Source organism: Triplophysa dalaica, chromosome 15, assembly GCF_015846415.1.
Source record: "Triplophysa dalaica isolate WHDGS20190420 chromosome 15, ASM1584641v1, whole genome shotgun sequence".
Classification (NCBI taxonomy): Eukaryota; Metazoa; Chordata; class Actinopteri; order Cypriniformes; family Nemacheilidae; genus Triplophysa; species Triplophysa dalaica.
In genome coordinates, this window is record NC_079556.1 from 5,735,453 (window position 1) to 5,755,841 (window position 20,389).

The 20,389-nt window shown below is 37.3% G+C and overlaps 1 protein-coding gene across 4 annotated transcripts; it reads right to left on the reverse strand.

Moving 5' to 3' along the window:
- Positions 1-162: 162 nt before the first annotated feature.
- On the reverse strand, positions 163-20,163 carry shtn1 (shootin 1). Of its 4 annotated transcripts, none has more exons than XR_008909184.1 (18): positions 19,664-19,857; positions 18,661-18,713; positions 18,432-18,492; positions 14,150-14,244; positions 9,287-9,446; positions 8,636-8,733; positions 8,419-8,500; positions 8,079-8,173; positions 7,804-7,950; positions 6,547-6,700; positions 6,260-6,389; positions 6,039-6,124; positions 4,982-5,088; positions 4,844-4,891; positions 4,554-4,680; positions 4,343-4,480; positions 975-1,068; positions 163-344 (listed from the first exon to the last, which is right to left on the reverse strand). XR_008909184.1 is itself a non-coding variant. In XM_056768819.1 (18 exons), the coding sequence occupies exons 2-17, from the start codon at positions 19,719-19,721 to the stop codon at positions 4,371-4,373; spliced, it is 1,611 nt and encodes a 536-aa protein (XP_056624797.1). In that variant the 5' UTR covers positions 19,722-19,816; positions 20,027-20,163; the 3' UTR covers positions 168-344; positions 4,343-4,370. The 4 variants fall into 4 exon arrangements, 2 of the variants coding, with proteins under 2 accessions (XP_056624796.1, XP_056624797.1); XM_056768819.1 differs by lacking the exon at positions 975-1,068 and adding an exon at positions 20,027-20,163 and having other exon boundaries at positions 168-344; positions 19,664-19,816; XR_008909185.1 differs by lacking the exon at positions 163-344 and adding an exon at positions 362-866.
- Positions 20,164-20,389: the final 226 nt, after the last annotated feature.

Consider the following 20,389-nt stretch of genomic DNA (forward strand, 5'->3'; position numbering starts at 1 on the left):
ACTGAAATTGTTTTATAATTAACAATTGAAGTAACTCATACCCTGAATCCTTTCACCATCATCTTTCTCGGTGAAACATTGTTTAGAGCTTACATCATTTAAAACATAAAAGAATTTATAAAATATAAAAAGAACTCAAGTTTTGAAATAAAAACTGTGTTTTTATTTTAAAAACAGTCACAGCAGTCATATTTTTACACAAACTTGTTCTCCATATACGGGTAGGATAATTAAGTGAAAATTTACTTTTGCAACAATTTTTTAAATCACCCTGAACAATCTGTGTGCGTGTGTGTTTGACAGCGTTTTCCTTCTTAAGATCCTCTTTTGTACTCCTGATTTCCCTACAAAATAAAAATTATTAGAATTATTATAAGCAAAATATTAAATGTATACTTGGACTGTTGGACTAAAATGTATTAAAATGACCAAACATTGTTAAAAAAAATCTGTTTAAAGCTTTAAATATAACACTTTAAATCAAAAGCTTTATTTATTCAACACACATATTTCAAGTAGACTCCACCCCATCTTCCCCACACACAGGGATGTTTTCAGAAAAATCAAAGCTGTTCTTGCATTATAAAGCGACAAATAAGACAACGCATCACTTCCTTTTCCACATCCTCTTCTCACTTCATACAGACAACAGATACTGACAGACACACAGTCACTGAATGGGGCCAATTATCCAGCCTTTTGAAAAGGGCAGCAGTGTCCGCTTCATACAAGTGTTTGTGTGTGTTTATGTGTTTGTGTGAAAGCGTGTGAATGGACTGTTTTGTGTTAACAGAGAGAAAACACAAACCCACAGCTGTGCCTCCAAACTATAGACCACCTTCCAAGAATGCGATGAGTTCACCTCTCTAATCAACCAACATGTTTGTTAAAACCAGTCGATTCTTTATTTTTGAAAACGAAATTTATCGACAACTTTATAAGAGAAAAAAATCTCCAAAGTGCATCAAACTTACATGATGCACAGAAGACTGCCTGTTATGGATGTACAATGGGTGACATCTGTTGAAAAAACTGCTATTTTCACACTGCGGGAGTGAGCAAGTGGGGCTGAAAAGAGAGAGATTTTAGACCAACATTACAAGTTACCCAGGCTCCCTACCATGCAATCATTCTGTTTGAAAAATAAACGAAATTACTAACAAAACAAGCTAAATGAAGTGTTTTACATACACATACAAACACCCAAGCTAGGCTCCAATTTGAGGAATCTGTCAGTAGAGGTTGTTTGTGATGCTTGACTATGGTTTTGAAACGACAATTAGAGGAGCGTTACAAAACACGCTCAAAACCAAACAAATGTAAGTCAGAGGGAACGACAAAGCAAGCAGCCCAGCGTGACGTTTCATGATTACAAGCTTGTTGAGTTTGACAGCATGTCGATCAAAGCAACATGGGCTGGGAGAAAATAGAGAGAGAGAGAAAAAGGAGGAACACAATTGAGCAATATATTAACTCATTTACTTGCATCTTTAACAAACGCCAATTGGAAAAAAATTCAAATATACTGTACAAAAATGATGTGGTCAAAAACACAGCTAGTTCACCACAATCGTTCTCCCCTCATCTTATAAACTTGATTTCTACAGGATGACTTCACAACGCAATCTCATGGGAATTCGTAACTATTTTACAAGGCCACTAAATTAAATATAGGGGCGGGGCTTAAATTATTATTATTGCTTTTTTTTTCGATTCACATCATATAAAAAGTAAAAAAATCCTTTCCCTAATTTTGCTTTCAAATCTAAACTCATTTGAGACAAAATGTCATCTTTTCATGGCCAATTTCCATAAAAAGATAATCGGAAAAATGTTAGCAACTGAAATTTCTGGGGCACCATTGACTACCATAGTAGAAATAATTATTATTGAATATATTTTTTTGTTCTGTTGTACACAAAATAAAATATTTTGTAGAGTTTAGGAAAAAAAACTGTTCTGGGGCACATTTGACTACCACTTTAATCCCACAAAGCGGTTCAATTCAGAAAAAAAAGAGATATATATTATTTCAATAAAATTTTGAAAGCAAAATTAAGTGTTTCCAAACACAGCCTTGGATAAGCATTAAGTGTGTGTTATTCTGTTGCAGGGTCAGGAAAGAAACAGAGTAAAAGAAGAGAAAAGGGAAGAGAGAATAAGAATGAAGTAGGACTAAAGTTTCCTCTTGTATCCGGGAAGATTTAGGCCCACGACGAGCTTTAAGCCGCAGTGGAAATTGCGCCTAAGTGTACGAAAGCCATCCGAAAGTGTCACTGAGCCCTGTGCACACACACACGTCTCGTGTTTCACACCACAACACAACATAACACATCACAGCAGCTGCAGCTCAACAGAGGAAATGAAATCCTTTTGTGTAACGAAGCATGACAAACATCACACACCATTCCGGATAAATAAAACATTTACTATTAGAATGGATTGGAATATAAAGATGTAAGTTTAGGGGTCAAATTTTCGATGAGCACTTTAAAACATAAATGAAAGCTTAGGAGAAAGACTTCACTGGTTTTAACACTGGCCGATTCCTAAATTATTGTCGTGAGTTAGGTCTTTGCACACCATCATAAGATCTTTAGATCTCTTCTTTTACTTTTATAATACTTTCAAAATGGTCTTTTGAGGCAATATCCTTGTGGGTGAGATAAAAATGTAAAATTCCTTTTCTTTTAGTTCATTCGCAGACTGTATATTCTTAAGTATACTTTCATAATTTTGACTCTTCAGAAATGAAATGCTTGAAGCGATACAAAACTTTGAAGGGCATTTATTTGGAACTTTACTTTGTGTTCCCTACAGCTTTTTGAAAGCAAAAAAAATCTCTTTGCACTTCAGCGCTCCGTGATAAAAAATTAATAACTGTTAATTCAGGGCAGGATTTCTCAAACTTACTTTAAACCACACATTACACATTTTAATCGTAAACCTTGCACCAATTGCTTCTCCCATTTACATTTACAAAAAGAGTATGTTGTTTGTACCTTGTGCAATATGACTGCAGCAAGTATGTACGCGGCTCATTTTAACCATAACCAATGCCTTTTTGATCTATAACATCCCCTCGTGAAAGTTTGACTTCCTTTAAATGAAGCATTTAACTTTTATCCTATCATACTCTTCACCTCTGCCATAAAGAAACCCCCCTCAGGTCCCCTGATGTGGTGACAGCCCAATAGTGAAAAAAAAATTCTAAATAGATTTTATCCACTTAATACACCAGTTTACGCATATCCGTGTTGTGCATTCTGTTCGATAACAGCTTTATTGCCACACTGAAAATTGAACAATTTAGAAAAAAATAACATGTCATTACTGTACAATTTATAGATATTGTCAATTCATTGCAAGTTATTTTGAAAAGAATTGCAGAAATATTTCAAGAACATCACCTCTAGCAAAATAACAGTGCTGCGTGATTGTTGAACCAAACTCGAAAGAAAGGTTTCATGAAACAGTATAAAGATTGTTTAATGGGCATAGGTTTATCCCAGTGCCATGTAATTACAGAGTGGGAAGGTTAATATTCGTGTAGTCAGAGGCATTTGAAAGGACCATGTTAGCTAGTGTTCAAGTCTAACCACCAACGCCCCGCTAGAAATGCTTCTCACACAAAACATCTGTCAATACTTTGGATGGACTGTCCTCGCTCAACTACTTCACCAAAGACCATGGATTGGAGGGATTCAGTTTCACTGCTATTACTCCCACAAACACTTAAAGCAAAGCAGGTGACACAAAGTAAAGAAGTACTTTTTTAAAGCAAAGTGATACTTCACCCAAAAATTCTTTCACCATTTAATCACCCTCAAGTAGTTCCAAACCTGTATGAATTTCTTGGTTCTGTTGAACACAAAATTAAATATTTTAAGGAACTTAGGAAAACAAAAAGTTCTGGGTGCACCTTTCACTACCATTTCAATATTTCCTATTATGGTAGTCAAAGATGTCCAAGAACTGAAAATTGCTAACATTCTACCAAATTTCTTCCTTTGTGTTCAGTAGAATAAACTTATTTATATAGGTTTGGAACAAAAGGGGGCAGTAAGTGTAGACATTAATTTTTTGTTTGTTATTTTTCTATTGAACCAGCAAGTTCTCGTTTATTGATATGTGTGAAGGAAAGCATAAATTACCTATATTCTGTTACACTTTAAACCTAAACGAGCTACAAAGAAATCCCGTAAAAAAAATTGTAAAAGGCAATGTTTATTCACTGTAATGATTTTGATATATTGATTTGTTTTTATGTCTAGTTTTGATGGTAAAACTATGAACAAAGGCATATTAGGTCCTGTTGGTCTGTGACAGAGTAGATACTCACAGCCAGAGTTCTCCTCTGAGGTCTCAGTTTAGTGCAAAGTGTGGTTGCCGTGCTGTATGTCCTGGTCTCTTATGCTCTGGTCTGGTTCTTTCTGGGTTTGCTTGACATGGGTCGGATCTAAAAAACTACTGGGAGTTGCTGGAGAGAAAGGGTTGAAGGTTAAATGATTATTTGGCCCAGAGGAATGGGAAACAGTGTGCGTTTTACTGACTGTTAGTCTGTGTAGTGTCCAGTGCTTCTCTCCGTCTTAACAGGGCTTTTTCTAGCTCAGACTTTGGGGATGGTGATAGAGGGCCGGTCCCAGATGAGGGGGAGGGGCCTGAATGCTTAACAGAGTTCTAAATAAAAAGATTCAGTTGCAGTGTCAACAGTTGTTCTTAGGCCTTAGTGTTAAAATGATGTTGTTTTAATAATTAATAACTGTGATCAACTATTTAATAATTGATTGCAAATATATACTAATGATGTTCATATAATTGATAAAAGAATAAAATTCCTTACCAGAATCCCTTTAAGCTCCTGTATAGCAGAATGTGATGTTTGTTCTTTCTGCAGGAAAACATTGGAGAAAAAATGAAAAGTTGGGAATATAAAGCTATGACTTTGTAATTGTTTGCAGAGGTAAAACTAAATTTGTACCGGTCCCGGTCTGGTTCTGTTGGCTGTGTGGGAAACCGGACGGAGTTGAATCCCTTTCTTGATCCGCTGCATCATCTCATCTACAGCCTGATGTCTGATGTCCTTGTCTGTCAGACAAACACAAATATGTTATTTTTCTTAAAAAACACATTAACACAAAAAACACATCTATTTAAGCTTGCCTTTCATACTTTAAGATACAGAATAATTTCGCACATAATCAAACTTAACAAACCATTGTGATGATGTGTATTTGAGCTAGAATGTGCAAACAAAAAAATGATAAAAGAATAGTCAATCTGTCCTTGTGCAGTATTTAACAGGCAGTGAATTTCAGTTTAATACATGAAGAACTGATGAAAAAATCTAATCACTTTATTATAGTATGTGAAAGAACTCAGTAAAAGCGTCTGAAAGAGCACCATTAAAAATCAAACCTAGTGTAAAAAAGGTGAAAAGTCAAGGTGAAAGTTCACCAGACAAATTCTATGGACATGAAATCCTTCCTATAATTCAAGAATTTAAAAATTGTCGTTTGCACAAATGGGTAATGACTTATCCAATGCTGTAAAAGCAGCGTTTGTCCTTCAGCAAAAGGCTTAAAGTCTGCTTTATTTTATTTGAAATTTGAACAGGAAAGAAATAGTTCAGGAAAAACTTGAACTTGACCCAAGTCTTACTACTATGACAACAAATAAAACTTTTAAACTACGTAAAACTGTGTACATATAATTACATTCCGACTCTCTGAATACAGTACAGCGTTTTAATCCGCAACTTTAATCAAAGAGGTAAATGTATGAAATCTTTTCCATGAAACACAACTCCAGGCAGCGCTAGCCTTATTAATGGAACGAGACAATAGCGAAACCTTGAAATATCAGCCGCTCACGATTACGGTTTTACAAGATCATTTTATATAATCTTTGCATTTATTAATTTCCACTGAGGCTTGTGAATCCTTCGCTACGTGCCCTAGGTAAAAAGCTGAACTTTTAAACTGAGAGGGTTTATAGATGGGAAATGAAGCTAGATGTGTTGGAGCTTTGCTCTTTACCTGGGGCTTTTTCAGAGGAGTCCTTTTCCACTAATGCGATTTCGGGGCTGATATCTTTTTTCTTACGAAGTATAGACAATAGTGAGCTGCAAAATATACACAAAAATGTTTAGGTTAATGACATGCAAAACATTTAAAAATAGGAATAACTCGATTCGAACCACATTTTGGAACCAAACTCTTCATTTGCACACTTGGCACAAACGCTCCCAAACACATACCTGAGAGGGTTGCTTGAGGATGCAGAAGGTGGAGGCGGAGGAGGTGGGGGCGGAGGAGGCGGTGGTGCTGCTGATAGGGCAGCTGGTGATGGGTTGGTGACCTGCTGAAGCTTTTTCTTTACTTCCTCCACTGCAATACATACAAAAACAGTCCTCATAGATACACACCTCGACTGATCCTGGTGCTTTAAAACACATACAGTTGTAATTAACTTTCATTTAGCTCAAACGGTACAGCATAATCCTCGCAACTTCAAGTTCATTAATTCGAGTTCTAGAAAATGTACCTGTGAATCTGAGATCCTTGGCCTCGGTTTCAGCTTTAGTGTACTTGTGCTGCCACTCTTTTCTTTCTTCCTCCAGCAGTTCTGTTTGTCTTTGTAACGTCAGGAGCTGCTTTTTTAATTCACTGTTTTGTATCTGTTCTTCAAGTGCTTTCATCTGAAACACACACATAGTTACATTTATCACCAAAACATGTAATTAAACAAACACCTAAAGAAGCACATCAATGAAAAGTCATCAGAAAGATAGGAGTAGCCGGTCCAATGTTGGTCAAGGCTTGTTAAAGGGAACCTCCACCAAAAAATAAAATTCTCCATTAATTGCTCATCCTCAAGTAGTTTAACATCCCAAGGACCCCAGAACGCATATAAAGGTAGTTTGGAAGCTTTCTGACTCCTCCATAGATTGCAACGCAACCAAACTTCAAAGCGCAGAAAGACATCATAAAATAGTAAACGTGAATCCAGTGGTACAGTATTAATAAATATAATGCGACGGGGATACTTTTTGTTCTCAAAGAAACAAAAATAATGACTATATTCAAAAACTTGATTTGAGTGTTAGTTTCCAGCGCACGTTCCTGAGAGCCACACGACGCATGCGTGTGGCAATGACAGCGTCTTCCTCTGGGTTGTTGCTAGATGGGATACAGCTACGGCCGGAAGTGGTGCAAAATCTCATCATATAATTACAATAAATTACATATAAACCTAACCTTACAATATAAAAATGAGTGACAAAAATTATGCGGTTTGAAGTGCGCATGCCCTGGAGGTAGCCGTCTCCCTTCTTGTCAAAACCCATAAACAAAGAGATGCGCTTCCGGCCTCCAGAACTCAGAATCCAGCGTCAGCAACACACACGTGTCGAGCGATGCTGATACGGGATGCACTTTCATCACGACACTAACACTAAAATCAAGAAGTTTTTGAATATAGTCGTTATTTTTGTTCGTTTGCGCACAAAAAGTATCCTCATGGCATTACATTTATTAATACTGAACCACCGGTTGTCGATGTCTTTACACACTTTCAGCGCTTTGAAATTTATTTGTGGTGCAGTCTATGGGGGAGTCAGAAAGCTTCCAAAACTTCCTTAATTTGCGTTCTTGGGAAAAACGGAGGTCCTTGGGATGTTAAACCAATTGAGGGCAAGTAATTAATGGCAGAATTTTCATTTTTGGGCAGAGGTTCCCTTTAACTTTCATTTGTTTGGTTTCTCTTTTCTAAAGGCCACACAAAATATGATGTGTGTGTTACCTGCTTCTGCTGCTCCAGTCTCTCCGTCTCTAAAGTGTGTGTTAGTGTGTTGATCTCTGCCAGAGCTTTCTGGAGTGATTCGGCCGGAGACACACTCTGAATTATCAACTGGCTCTGTCTTTTTAACTTCTTCTGTTCTATCAGCATCTTCACACACAGAGAGAATGCATAAAACACATCCATACCAAATAAGTCACACATTAATATTCAGAGTTCCTCGAATGTCAAATACATTTCTTTCAAATTCTTATTACGTATAGTAAGCCTGCTTTCACCTTATGCGCAAACGTCTCTGCTTCAGAACGCAGGTCTCTCTCAAGCTTCAGATCCTCCTGTAAGGTCTCAAACTCCTCCAGAGCATACTGAGAAACTACACACAAATTTGCTCAAATGGATCGTTTTCATTGCATGTTTTTTTATTGGAAACTTTCTAGTAGGCTATGTTAATTTGTTTAACCCTCAAAATGTGGAAAGACAATTGAAACATACAATGTTACAATTTTGTATATAATGTGTATTTTTATACACAGAAATGTATTAAATGGCATTTAACAAGCATACTTGTTTCAAATAACTCAGCAATGCCTACATAAATAATAGAAAATGTATTCTGACCTCTGTTGTATTTTTCCAGGAGTTTCTTTTGTTGAAATGTTTCAGCTATTAAAACAGTATTATCTTGTTTCTCTTTCTGGAGCTTAAGAAGAGGAAGAGGAGAGTGAGAGAAACCATTTTGACAAAGATTGATGGTAAATTGATAAATGTAAATTTTTGGAAAAGCATGTGTGAGCACATGTAATAAAAACTGAAATTAAAGTGCATTCTCACTTACTTCCTGTCTAGTTTGACAGAGCTGTTCTCTTGTTGTCTCCAGATCGAAAGCCATCTGTTTCTTTACCGCCAGGATCACCTCTAGCTTATCCCTCAGCTCTGCCATAAATAAATAAACATGTATTAATAACATACCCACAAAACAGTCAATCGATTAAATAACAAATATAGGAAAAACATTTTCACATTATGTCAATATTTATTAACATCATATTATCATATATATATATATATTTATATTTACATAAAGGAATAGTCCACCTTCAAAATGAAAATTCACTGACTCTGTCAATCTTTGTGATTTTCTTTCTTCCGCAAAATACAAAAGAAGATATTTTGAAAAATGTTGGTAACCAAAAACCGCTGGTCCCCATTGACTTCTATTGTATGGACACAAAGCCAATGCAAGTCGATGAGGACCAACGTTTTTCTATTACCAACATTTTTCAAAATATCTTCTTTTTTGTGTTCTCCAGGAAACAGTAAATCATACAGGTTTGAAATTACAAGAGGGAGAATAAATAATGATTTAATTTTTATTTTGAAGGTGAACTATTCCTTTAAAGCACAAGTAAACTTTTTTGTGCCATTTCTGGCAGCATCTGAAAACATTTTGCCTGGCAATGCATAATGGGACAGTGCACTAACACACCTGTGATGACGAGCTGACAGTGGGAGGAGTTACAGGCATCCATCTCCTGTGAAGCTTCATCTTCCTCATCATCAATTTTGATCTCAGCAACGACATCAGCATTAAGATGGGCTAAATACAGCATACTCTTCCTCTTGAGAGACCGGTTCTGTCTGTTCAACTGAACGAAGATATAAGAAAATGACAATATTATAAAACACTAAAGAATTATTGGAACATTCATTTGCTTGGTCGGTTTAGCATGTTCCTCACACATTCTGTACACACAAGTTAATCGACGCATGTCAATATCGTCACGTTTACAGAAATAATCAGCAATAAAAATGGAACCACAAATGATATAAAACCTAAACCGGTGATTTTCTGTGTTTGCTACGAAGAGAAAAAATATGAGAAATCAAATCAGTACACCAGCAGCATGTAGACGGACGGCCCAGCCCACTGGAACCCCATCGGGCGCCCGTGCAATTCCCCTCAATCAAACATCGAAACACACAGCATGAACGCTCTAGAAAAGAGCAATAATCAGGGGCAAAATAATAGACATTTCATTACACGTATGCCGGAGCTGTTTTCATAAATAATTACAGCATGCTATCAGGGTCGGCCATATACTCCCTCCTTTTCCACATGTACATACCTGCAACCGAGAAATTTTAACTTTGCGAACATCTAATTAAAGTAATTTAAGACTGGTCATTCACACTTCAATTAGGAAGTCCACTTAATGGAAACTCAGAGAGCCAATGGGGGCGGAGGCATGCAAATTAGTCCTGGGTGACATTCTGGTCAGGGAGAGAAAAGAGCACGAGGCATGGATGAAATAGGAGCTCTTTAAGAAGCCCTTTATTAATGACATCCAAGTGAAGACGCACAGCACGTGAATCCATTTCCCGACGCGTCCTTTCCACTGAATGCATCTTTTAAAAACGCAATCAACAACATATAATACAGGAATAACGCACAGACGAATGCGAGGGTCCGCGCACACACGCGCCCTGCGATAATCATCTAGCATTGATGAGAGTGCCGCGGCGAAATTACACAGTGGCACAAATCAGACGTGTGTCCCGATGTGGCCGGGCCCCTCATCTCCTCTGATCACACATCAAAAACAAAATGTCATGTGTTTGGATTGCACTTTGATTTGACTGCCACCGCCCTCAAACCCTCATCCATTACTGCTTTTTAATTTCAAATGTTCCCGAGTTTAAGAAATTGATTATGATTTTCGTTTATCTTTTCGTTCCACCAGCCTTGAGATCTTTTGGCAGATGAAATTACAGTCGTCGTCGACAATGTATCAAACACCTGAAATACAGAGACCATTCCGTTCCCCATTTTCCAATCATACCTACCAAAATTTTTGGACTCATTTAAATGTAAATGTGAGATGAGCCAATGCTGTAATTTTCACAATGTTTCCTTTACCCTTTCGATCTTTGGGATGAAATGCAAATCAAGGACATTTTGGAAAAGTTAAAGTCATGCAGAGTTGCGCACATGAGTTGAAATCAGGTTTCTGTTTTATGATTAATGAAAACACTTTTATTCGCTGCACTTTAAAAATGGGGCACAAACACAAAGATTAAGAAATATTGGTGAATTTGAGAAAGCAACAAATGTGAAATGCTACATTTCCGCTTTGCTATGACAAAAACAGTATTGAATGTAAAAACGTGTGGTTTTATTTCAAAAACTAAATACATATTATTTAAATCACCCTCACCTCATTCAAAATCTGTTTATGACTCTTTCTTCTGTGGAACACAAAAGAAGATATTTTGAGAAATGTCTTCATTGAAAAGTCAATGGAGGCCAATGTTGTTTGGTTACCAACATTCTTCAAAACATCATCTTTTGAATGCGCGTAAACCATAGGCTTGTTTTTCCAGCAAATGACGGTGACGAAAGACTCTGCCAAAGTAGACGTTTTCCTATTGGAACAAATAAGTTTGTCACCCGGAATTTACGACACGCCTGCGTAATCTGCCGGAAAAACAAGCCTCTGGTTTACGCACATTCGAGAGACGACGTAAGCAAGACATCAACATTAATAGCGCTGTCAATATAGATATTTCTCTTAAACAAACGCATCGTTTCACTGCAGAAGACCTTTGTTAAGACCAGAGAGCCGTGTCCAGCAGTTCTTTGATCGATAGATGCACTTTTTGGAGCTTCAAAAAGTCAACACACATTTAATTGCAATTTTACCGCTTGGAAATAAAATGATTCTTGGTATCATAACTTCGACTGCATTATTCTTCGAGAAGAAATCCATATTCAGTTAGAATGCCTTGAGGGTGAGTAAAACATGAGGAAATTTTTACTTTGTAGTAAAGTTTCCCTTAAAGGTTTGTAATGACATGTGGGGGGAGTAAATAAGGAAAGACGTTTTATTTTTTGGTGATCTATCTCTTTAAGCATTAAGCATGTTAGTCTGAATAAGAGGCCCGAAAATATAAACATCTGCCTTACGCAAGAGGAGGGCACAAAATGATTGATTCAATTGTGCCATTTCTTGTAAAAAAAAAAAAATTCTATAATGACCACTACACTGTACAATTGAATGCTGTTCATGTCTCGCTGTGCCGCTGAGCTATTTTCATGTCTTTAATATCTACAGTGTCCGTCTCTCAACTTTTAAACTCATATGCCAAGTAACCAAGTAAAAGCAGCATAACAAAAAGTAAGATGGTAATGATCACAACAAAAACCTTAATGGATATACGAGTTCTGATCACCCTTTTGCATTACATTACATTAAAACCAAGCGATAGTTGACCCAAAAAAAAAAATTCTGTCATAACTTTTTACCCTTATTTCATTCATAACCTGTAAAGGACAAAATAAGGTGTCTTGAGAAATGGTTTTGTGTCCCTACAAAAGTCAACGTGGACCAATATTGCTTGGTTAAATTCTTCAGAATATCTTCATTTGTGATCTGCAAGCAAAATAAACTCATACAGATTTGAAATGAGGATAACTCAATGATTTAAATTAAATATGTATATATTATTTTCATTTTGGGTGAACTTTCACTTTAATAATTGTGTGAAACTATGAAATCTGTGTACAAATGGTCTGAGCTTCCTGGCTTACAAAAATGTCCAACATCATCCAGTGACATGAACTTCATCTTGATCCAGTTGTGTGGCCTGAGCAGAACTTAATGTGAGACAGATGGAGGACGAGCAAACCTGCAGAGACTAAATCCTACTGGACCCTCCTGCTGTTAGTGCACAGTTCAGCAGGCACGAGGAGCTCGGTATGGGGATGCGTACGGGCGACCAGGACAAAGGCCATCTGCGCTGGGTTTTCACGCACTGTGACCACCAGCAAGCTGCTTTTTTGCGTTTAAAGATGTCAGGAAACCGCTGATTGGTTAAATTACGCTTTCATCCAACATATAATGCAGAGGCACACAACGGCTCAGCTGTAAGTCTATTTCCTCTGTACAAATGAAACTCTCTGTGGTCTTCCTCAACTCAGGAACATCTGCGATGGCTTCACACGTGTATAAAGGATAAACTGTATACCTCAATAGAACTGCATTATAAATCTAGAGAGCCATTTTCAGGGTGGAAAAATAAATAAAATATTGTCCGCAGTGTACTACCAGGGCAAAGAAACTCACAAAAAGTAGTGCATGTCAACATAAAGATGTTTTCAGTAGCAGAATGAAATATCTTCTATTAATAAACATTTCCATGGTGACACTTGCTTCTCAAAAACAAAGCATCCTTTTCCAATGTAAAGATAATGTCCTCTGCCTTCGTATCTCATTTATCTGCATCTTTGATTCTTTTTCATTCTACTGTTCTCTCATTTCTATCTCTGTGTGTGGTGATCGTCGCTCATCACCTAAAGACAGCAGAACAAAGTAGATTCATCCATCAGTGAGGCTGCGATGAGCCGGTAATCGCTGGCGTTAATCTGCTTCACACCTGGGCTTTTAAAGATCTATTCACCTGCTGAGAGCTCAGAGAACAAGCCACTTTACTTTCAGACCCGAGTAAGACTGAACACCACAACTGAAGACCAGCTAAACAATGTGCTGGGCTTTTGAAATTGAATACTTATGTAATGAATGGGTCCAGTTAGGTGGGCAGGCGGTAAACATGACGTTAAAGGTGTACAGAATTGAGTCTTAAGATTGAGTCTTACATATACCTAATGGAGTGAATGTCTATGTGCAGTGCAACTGTGTGTACTTTGCTAAGGATAGAGGAGTAAATAAATGGATGGAAAACGGATCTTGATCATATTTCATGAAAGCATTAGCGAAAACATACATATATGATTGTGAAGGTATGGTTTCTGAAAATAGAACTGAGCGAAACGGAACAAAACAGGAAATGAGGACAGGAATCTAATATATTGAAACCGAACAGAAAATAATGAAATGAAACAAAAGAGAATAAATTAAATAGGAAAGAACTGGGACTGTCAAACTATTAATCACGATAAATCGCATCCAGAATAAAAGTTTGTGTTTCATAATAATATAAGTATGTGTACTGTGCATATTCATTTTGTTTATAAACACATACACATAAATGTAGATATATTTAGGACATTTTTGTATATTTTTATTTCTATTTTCTAATCATTTTAATTATATATAAATGTTTATCCCTTTTTCCATTTTCTATTTTTCTTCAATATATGCATATGTGTATATATAAATGGATGCAATTAATTGCGATTAATCGTTTGACTGCCCTGAACAGAACAGAATCAAAAAGAACAAAACAGAATAGAATTGATTGAAACAGAATTAAAAAAGTATAAAAATAAACCGAAGTGAATGGATTTAAAATTGAACAAAACGCAAATCTTCGCAGATTTGTGCTCACTCACCTTGGAGGCCAAAGCTTCTACACTCTGTCTGCAGGTCTTCTCAATCTCTAGATCCTCCTGAATGTTGTTCACTTCCTCGATCACCTTGTGAGACACTGAAGACAAAAACAACATAATTTGACGTTTGATGCAACGTAAACACTACAGTTGTCACAACAGAAAACCACACAACAGGTCTTCTGTCATCCGCGTTCTGGAGTTCTGCAGTCAGCACATTAAAACCTATCATGATGTTGACAGACAAGGTCACAACATCATACAATTACTCTGTCCAGCGCACTGAGACCTAGTATAGCTCTTCATCGGCTCTCATGCTCAATGGGCTCTTTTATCACAGAATTACTGGGAACATCTCGCGTATATTTCAGCTATAATTATATGTTGTAGTCACACTTACTAAGGTGTTTGGCCAGTTAATGAAATAGTTCACCTATATAAAAACAAATCACTCATTTAATCATCTTATGTCATCACAAACATATACAACTCATTTATATTAAAATGCCATCATGTGTCTGCGCCAATAGCCCATTGGTAAGTGTTCTTACATATGACACCAGTGTGCTCACAGCGACAAGTTCGATTCACGAATTCCATAATGTTATCTTCTTATATGGGCTCAACATGGCAAAGCTCTAATAAGCACATAAACACACATCATCATTACACCATTTCTACACAGGACGCGTAGTGGCTAATGGGATTGTCGCGTCGCATCACGCCACGTCCGGTGTTGACAAAATTATAATGTGTTCTAATGCGTTCTATTGTTTCTTGTCATGTCTCATCGCGCCACACCACATCCGGTGTAGACACGGTGTTACAAAAAACCAAATGACTCTAATGAGTAAATATATGTGCTCATAAGAAAAACAATATGTTTATGAGAGACTTTTTCTTAAGGCTTATTTAGGTATCAATATATGACATACCCATTACAAAACCGAGACAATACAGTGTTTAAATATGATGGCATGTCGATAACGTTAAAATCTCATTGGCCCTTGTGTGTTTCCTTTCGAAACATCCATACTGTATGCCAACTAGCCACGGGGCACACAAAAGTTTATAAGATTCTGACATTGTTGAACTGCCGCCAGTTTTGTTTTTCTTTTTTATGCTTAATTATTTTACAGGTATTACATGATCCGATATTGCTAGAATAATATGGACATAAAAGCATGAATAACAATAAACAGCATTAAAGGGATAGTTTGCCCAAAAATGAAAATTCATCTTTACTTGACTTTCTTCGGCAGAACACGAAATAAGATGTTTTAAAGAATGCTGGTAACCCAATAAAATTGGAGCCCATTGATTTCCAGTCGTTTTGGGTATGGACGAAAAACATTTGTGCTTCACAGAAGAAAGAGTCATATACAGGTTTTACACATTGTGATGGTGAAAAAATGATTATAAAATTTTGAGGCTAATAATGCGTTAAACAAAAGCTTTTCGAAAAGTGGTTTGGACCCATTAAAGGGATAGTTCACCCAAAAATAAAAATGATGTCATTATTTACTCACCATCACGTTGCTTCAAACTTGTATAAAGTTTGTTGTTCTGCCGAACACAAATAAAGATATGTGGAAGAACGTGTGTAATCAAACAATTCTGGAGCACTATTGACTACAATAGTTGGGAAAAAACATTCTTGTGTTCAAAAGAAAAATGTTGTTTGGAACAACTTGAGGGTGACTTAAAAATTATGACAGATTTTCCACTATTAGGTGAACTATACCTATATCTAATTTATACAAATCTAAAGTGTTTTTGTCAGGTTCTGTTTAGGCCGAGTTCATAGTGTTTTGTGTTATTCTATAGGTCTGTCCTGTCAGTACTTCATACTGATCCTTTAGGGGGAGAGAGTGAGATCAGCGCTATACGTCAGACAGGCCTGTCCAGACCAGCTCAGTGTTTTGGTTAATCAAGCATCTTTTCTTTCCCTCTGCGTTTACTGCCAAATGCATGAATCTCTCTCTGCCTCCGAAGATGTTTTCCTTTTGTTGACTTTCAACACGTACAAATGACTCACAAAACTGCAAATAACAACAAAAAGTCCCTTAAACATTCCAAACAGTTTGTTGACCGACAACACACGCTTCTGTCATTCAAAGTGAAGCCGGTCTGATGAGACGACGCAATCCATCATATTTAGAAAGCGAAGGAGGGCGACACAGGCAGATGTCAGACAGACACTTAATGCCTGGAGCTCTTACCTTATTTGTGTCCGTAATCACCAGCGACTGGCCGCCGACCAGCTCGCAGCCTCTTAACTAATTACACATTGTGGTTGAGAGGCGAAAACAGGAATTAGCAGCATCGCGGCCAGCCGCTGCCTCCCAATGACACCTAATTAAAACTTGATGAACGCCGTGTAGGCGATATCCAAGTTCCTGTCGTAAGCTCCTTCCTGTCACTCATTAAACAGTACTTAGCTGCCCGTCTCTACGCCATCTTTGACTCTCTCTCTCTCCCTCTGTGTCGTTGGTAGGACTAGCACTAAGTGACAGATTAATTGTAATAGCGCTACACATAAACCGGGCAAAGTGTGAGGCAGTTGTGGAAGAGGAGGGGAAAAGGGGGAGATTTCAGATGTCACGTTTGGCAGCTTTAATTGTAAGTTTTGGCCTCCCCGTCAACGTTACGTCTTCAAATCTCTTTCTTCTTCCACCGTTCCTGCTTTTTTCTCAGCTCCTTGTGTGTGTGTTCTCTCTGAGACAGACAGTGATTACGCGCGCGAGGAGTGGAGTATAATGCTATCAGGCCCGCATGTTGGAGAAGTGAATTAGAGCCTGCGATGCTGTTTCTACAGCGCCGAGCTTGATGAGGGGGCAGATGCCTTTGTGGTCTTATCATTAGAACACAATGGTCATGTTGTCATCAACCTTGCCATCTCCAATTGAAAAGACATGATTGTGTGTTGGGGGCTTTTTCTCTCCCTCTCCCTCACTCTCTCTGCCTCCCTTGTCCCCCCACCACAACCTCCCCCTCAGTCGCTTTGCGCTGAATAGAAGCAATTTTCCAAGAGCTATGAAATCACGTAATAGCTCCTAATATGCAGCTGCTCTGCTAGAAGCTGCAGCCACTATTTAAGTGGAACTCATACACAATACGTGTTTATGGCTGAGGAAACATGAGCAAAGGCCAAGATTATTCACAAAAACATACGCGCCTCTATCAAATAATGACCTATTTCATGCATTAAAATGAGAATGTAATGGATTTTTTTCCGCCAACACTGGTGGCCATTTGTTGTGCTTTTCAAAATTTCAGCAATTTAATTCATGTGTTTGAAATCCACGTTTCGCCAGAAGAAAAAGGGAGTGACATTTGTATACATGTGCGAGAGAGGTGAAGTGCTGTGATTTGGTGGGCTGTGCCCGTTCCTCATAAAGACTCGTTTGAGACTGAAACCTGTCGCTTTCCCCCACCAGCCCCCCTCAGGTGTGTGTGGTTGATATAAACCCAAGACCCCAAACTTTAGTAAAAGTGAGACCTGCTGATCGCTCCACTCATGTCTGAAGTGTCATCAGGGAATGTATGACACGTATGACAATTCATCAAAACATCACTGTCCTTTTCAGCATTACAAAGAAGATTGGGTGCAAATAATAGTTTTGCTTCCAGAAGAAATGATATCGATTTTGTCGATTTTGTTTTGATTTAGCTCAGTTTGAATGGCATAATGACAGAAAGATGGAAAAACTAGATTTGATTTAAATATCCCAAATGAATACTGTTGTCTATAAGTGTTTTATCTTCCAAACTGTAATCAGATTTTCCAAGAAACCAAAATCTCCATTTAAAACTGCGATTTCATGATGAACTCACATTCTGAAACATTTATTGCAAAAATGATCTATTTTGGTTGTCTCATAGCTCTTTAGACTTACCAAATGCTTTCCTGATTGTGTCATTTGGTAATTTTTATTTATCCTAAGACGTTTTTGAAAGATACATTTGAGACATTGTTGAAACATGAGATTCTGAACGATGAATATTTATTTTGTAAACACCAAAGATTGTTAAATCTTGGAGGAAAACAGGGATACGTCTTCTTATTGTAGCACAAGGGTGTGTCTATATGTCTAATTCTGGGTTCAAAGTCCAAAAGAGCAAAGCACACTAGCACTATTTACCAGGAAAAGATAATTCTATAAAATAGTCTTCAAATACAACCAATCAACAGACAATGCATTGATGTTTAGTGTACACATTCAGGCAAATTAGAGATTGAAATTTTAAACATTGTATCTAAGATTTTTAAAATCAAACCAACCTTGTTCAAATTCATTTAGCTTCCGTAAGGCCACATCTCTTTCCTCCCGCATTTGTTTACACTGAAACAACATATAATGAATCACAGTTAGCATCATTAAAATTAATCACAGTTAGGTATGGCTACTATGAGGGTTTTGTAGGGAAAAAAAATCTTATTTTATGGGATTTGCGTCAAGGACCTACAAAGAACAAGAAGATTGAAAGGCTAATATGACAACAAAACTTACCTCCTTTTTGATTCTCTTGTTCTCTTTTTGGAGGTTCTCATACTGACGAAGTACTGCAGAGACACAGGGACGCCAGTTAAACATTTCTTGCCAACGAAATACAAAATCGGCTACAGTAAAATCTGAGGGACGTCAAATTTAAGAGGAACCTTCTCCCACAATGCACAACTAATGTACAGTGTGACAATCGCTCACTGGAAACTTATACTAATACGAATACATTTATACACCTCTAACTCTGTCTGAGTTATTAATGTCACAGTGTTCAGACTTATTTTGTCAAGTTTCCTCTTCCAGAATGAACCAGTATGTTGTGACTAATCTAAATGTTCTCTGCCTCACTGAAAGAAATCCGTTGTTTGCTTTAAGCGGATGCAAAAGGATACAGTGTGAACTTCGCCAGCAAATGTCTTTAGAGAGTTATTTGCTGACCTAATTTTTTAGTAAAATCTTAGGTTTGAGGATTTAAAAAGTTTGTCTTCTGAGATACACTACCATTTGTGCACTTTTTTCCCTTCCGAATTAAAACACAAAAGCATGTCAACAATGATGTTCACAAAAAAATGTGTGTGCATGTCCACACAAGTCTCCTGGGGGGTTTGCAGAGATAAACAGATTTCTGTTGTATTTTTTCTGCATGCACAGAGAATCAACTCACCTGCATTAAATGCATAAATGCATTAAAGGCATACGTGCAAAAATGCAATCTTTGTTGAGCTACAGATTGTTTGGTGGTGTAGTAGCCTATGTAAATGTATTTTATTTTCCAAAAATATAAAAAATACCAAATACTTACTGTGGACACCTGAAAGCATATGTTTAATCATGACTAAATCGATTGTTAAAACATAATCATGTACAACATATGTATTATGAATTATCTGTAAACTGTAACATGGCTCGAAACACTTAGTTTAAAGCCCCATGTGTGCTCCCATGACACACGTGTGTTCCCTCTTTTGGGCACACCCACACTTCACATGTAAATAAGAATGAAACTTACATTGGTCGGACTTTTCTGAAACCCTTTTCAGAGCTTTCTCCTTCCCCGTAGACGCCATTGAGATGTTCAGGTGGTTAAAGATTAAAAACTCAGGTAACTCCCGGCGCGAGCGGTACAGGAAGTGACACCCAGCTTGACACGCCTCACAGTCACCTGTGGTAAAGCACATTTTCCAACTCAGTATTGCCTACTATGGTGACAACAGTGTCCACACCAAAGCAACTTGCGACCAATAAGTTCCTAAATGTTCATAACAGGTCATTTTGTCATAATTAAAAGCTATTAAGAGCCGCAAACTACTTTGCATATTTGACGTAATATCGCGACATGCATACAATTTGTGGACCAAGAAACCAAACTCGCCTCAAACGTGACGAAGAATTCATCTTCATCACCTGCGATTATGAACTGTTTTCTTAGAACGTGACGTCATGCGTTTAACAAACGTTGAAACATTTTACAATTGATTTTTCACAGCATTTTTATTCACTATTTTAAGCACTGCACAGTCTACATAACCTACACATGTAAAAAGCAGGGACAACTGTCACTAAAACTAAAATGCATAAGACTTTTGCTCAGATTTTCATTCTGGACGTGTTGCAGAAAGTCTGTGCCAGTCTGCAGATTTTATCAGTTAGTGTGTTTCTATCTGAAACTTTCAAAAAGTCTGCAAGTGTGTGATGTCTAGTTTAAAAATAATCTGTTCTGATTTTAAAAGTCTTG

Excerpts from the sequence above, each read along its gene's own strand:
- shtn1 (XM_056768818.1), bottom strand. The coding sequence starts at position 19,832 with ATGTGCTTTACCACAGGTGACTGTGAGGCGTGTCAAGCTGGGTGTCAC. Across the intron at positions 8,734-9,286 it reads CTGTCAGCTCGTCATCACAG|AGCTGAGGGATAAGCTAGAG; the intron begins GTGTGTTAGTGC and ends TATTTATGGCAG. Across the intron at positions 6,125-6,259 it reads TCCTCAAGCAACCCTCTCAG|CTCACTATTGTCTATACTTC; the intron begins GTATGTGTTTGG and ends TATATTTTGCAG.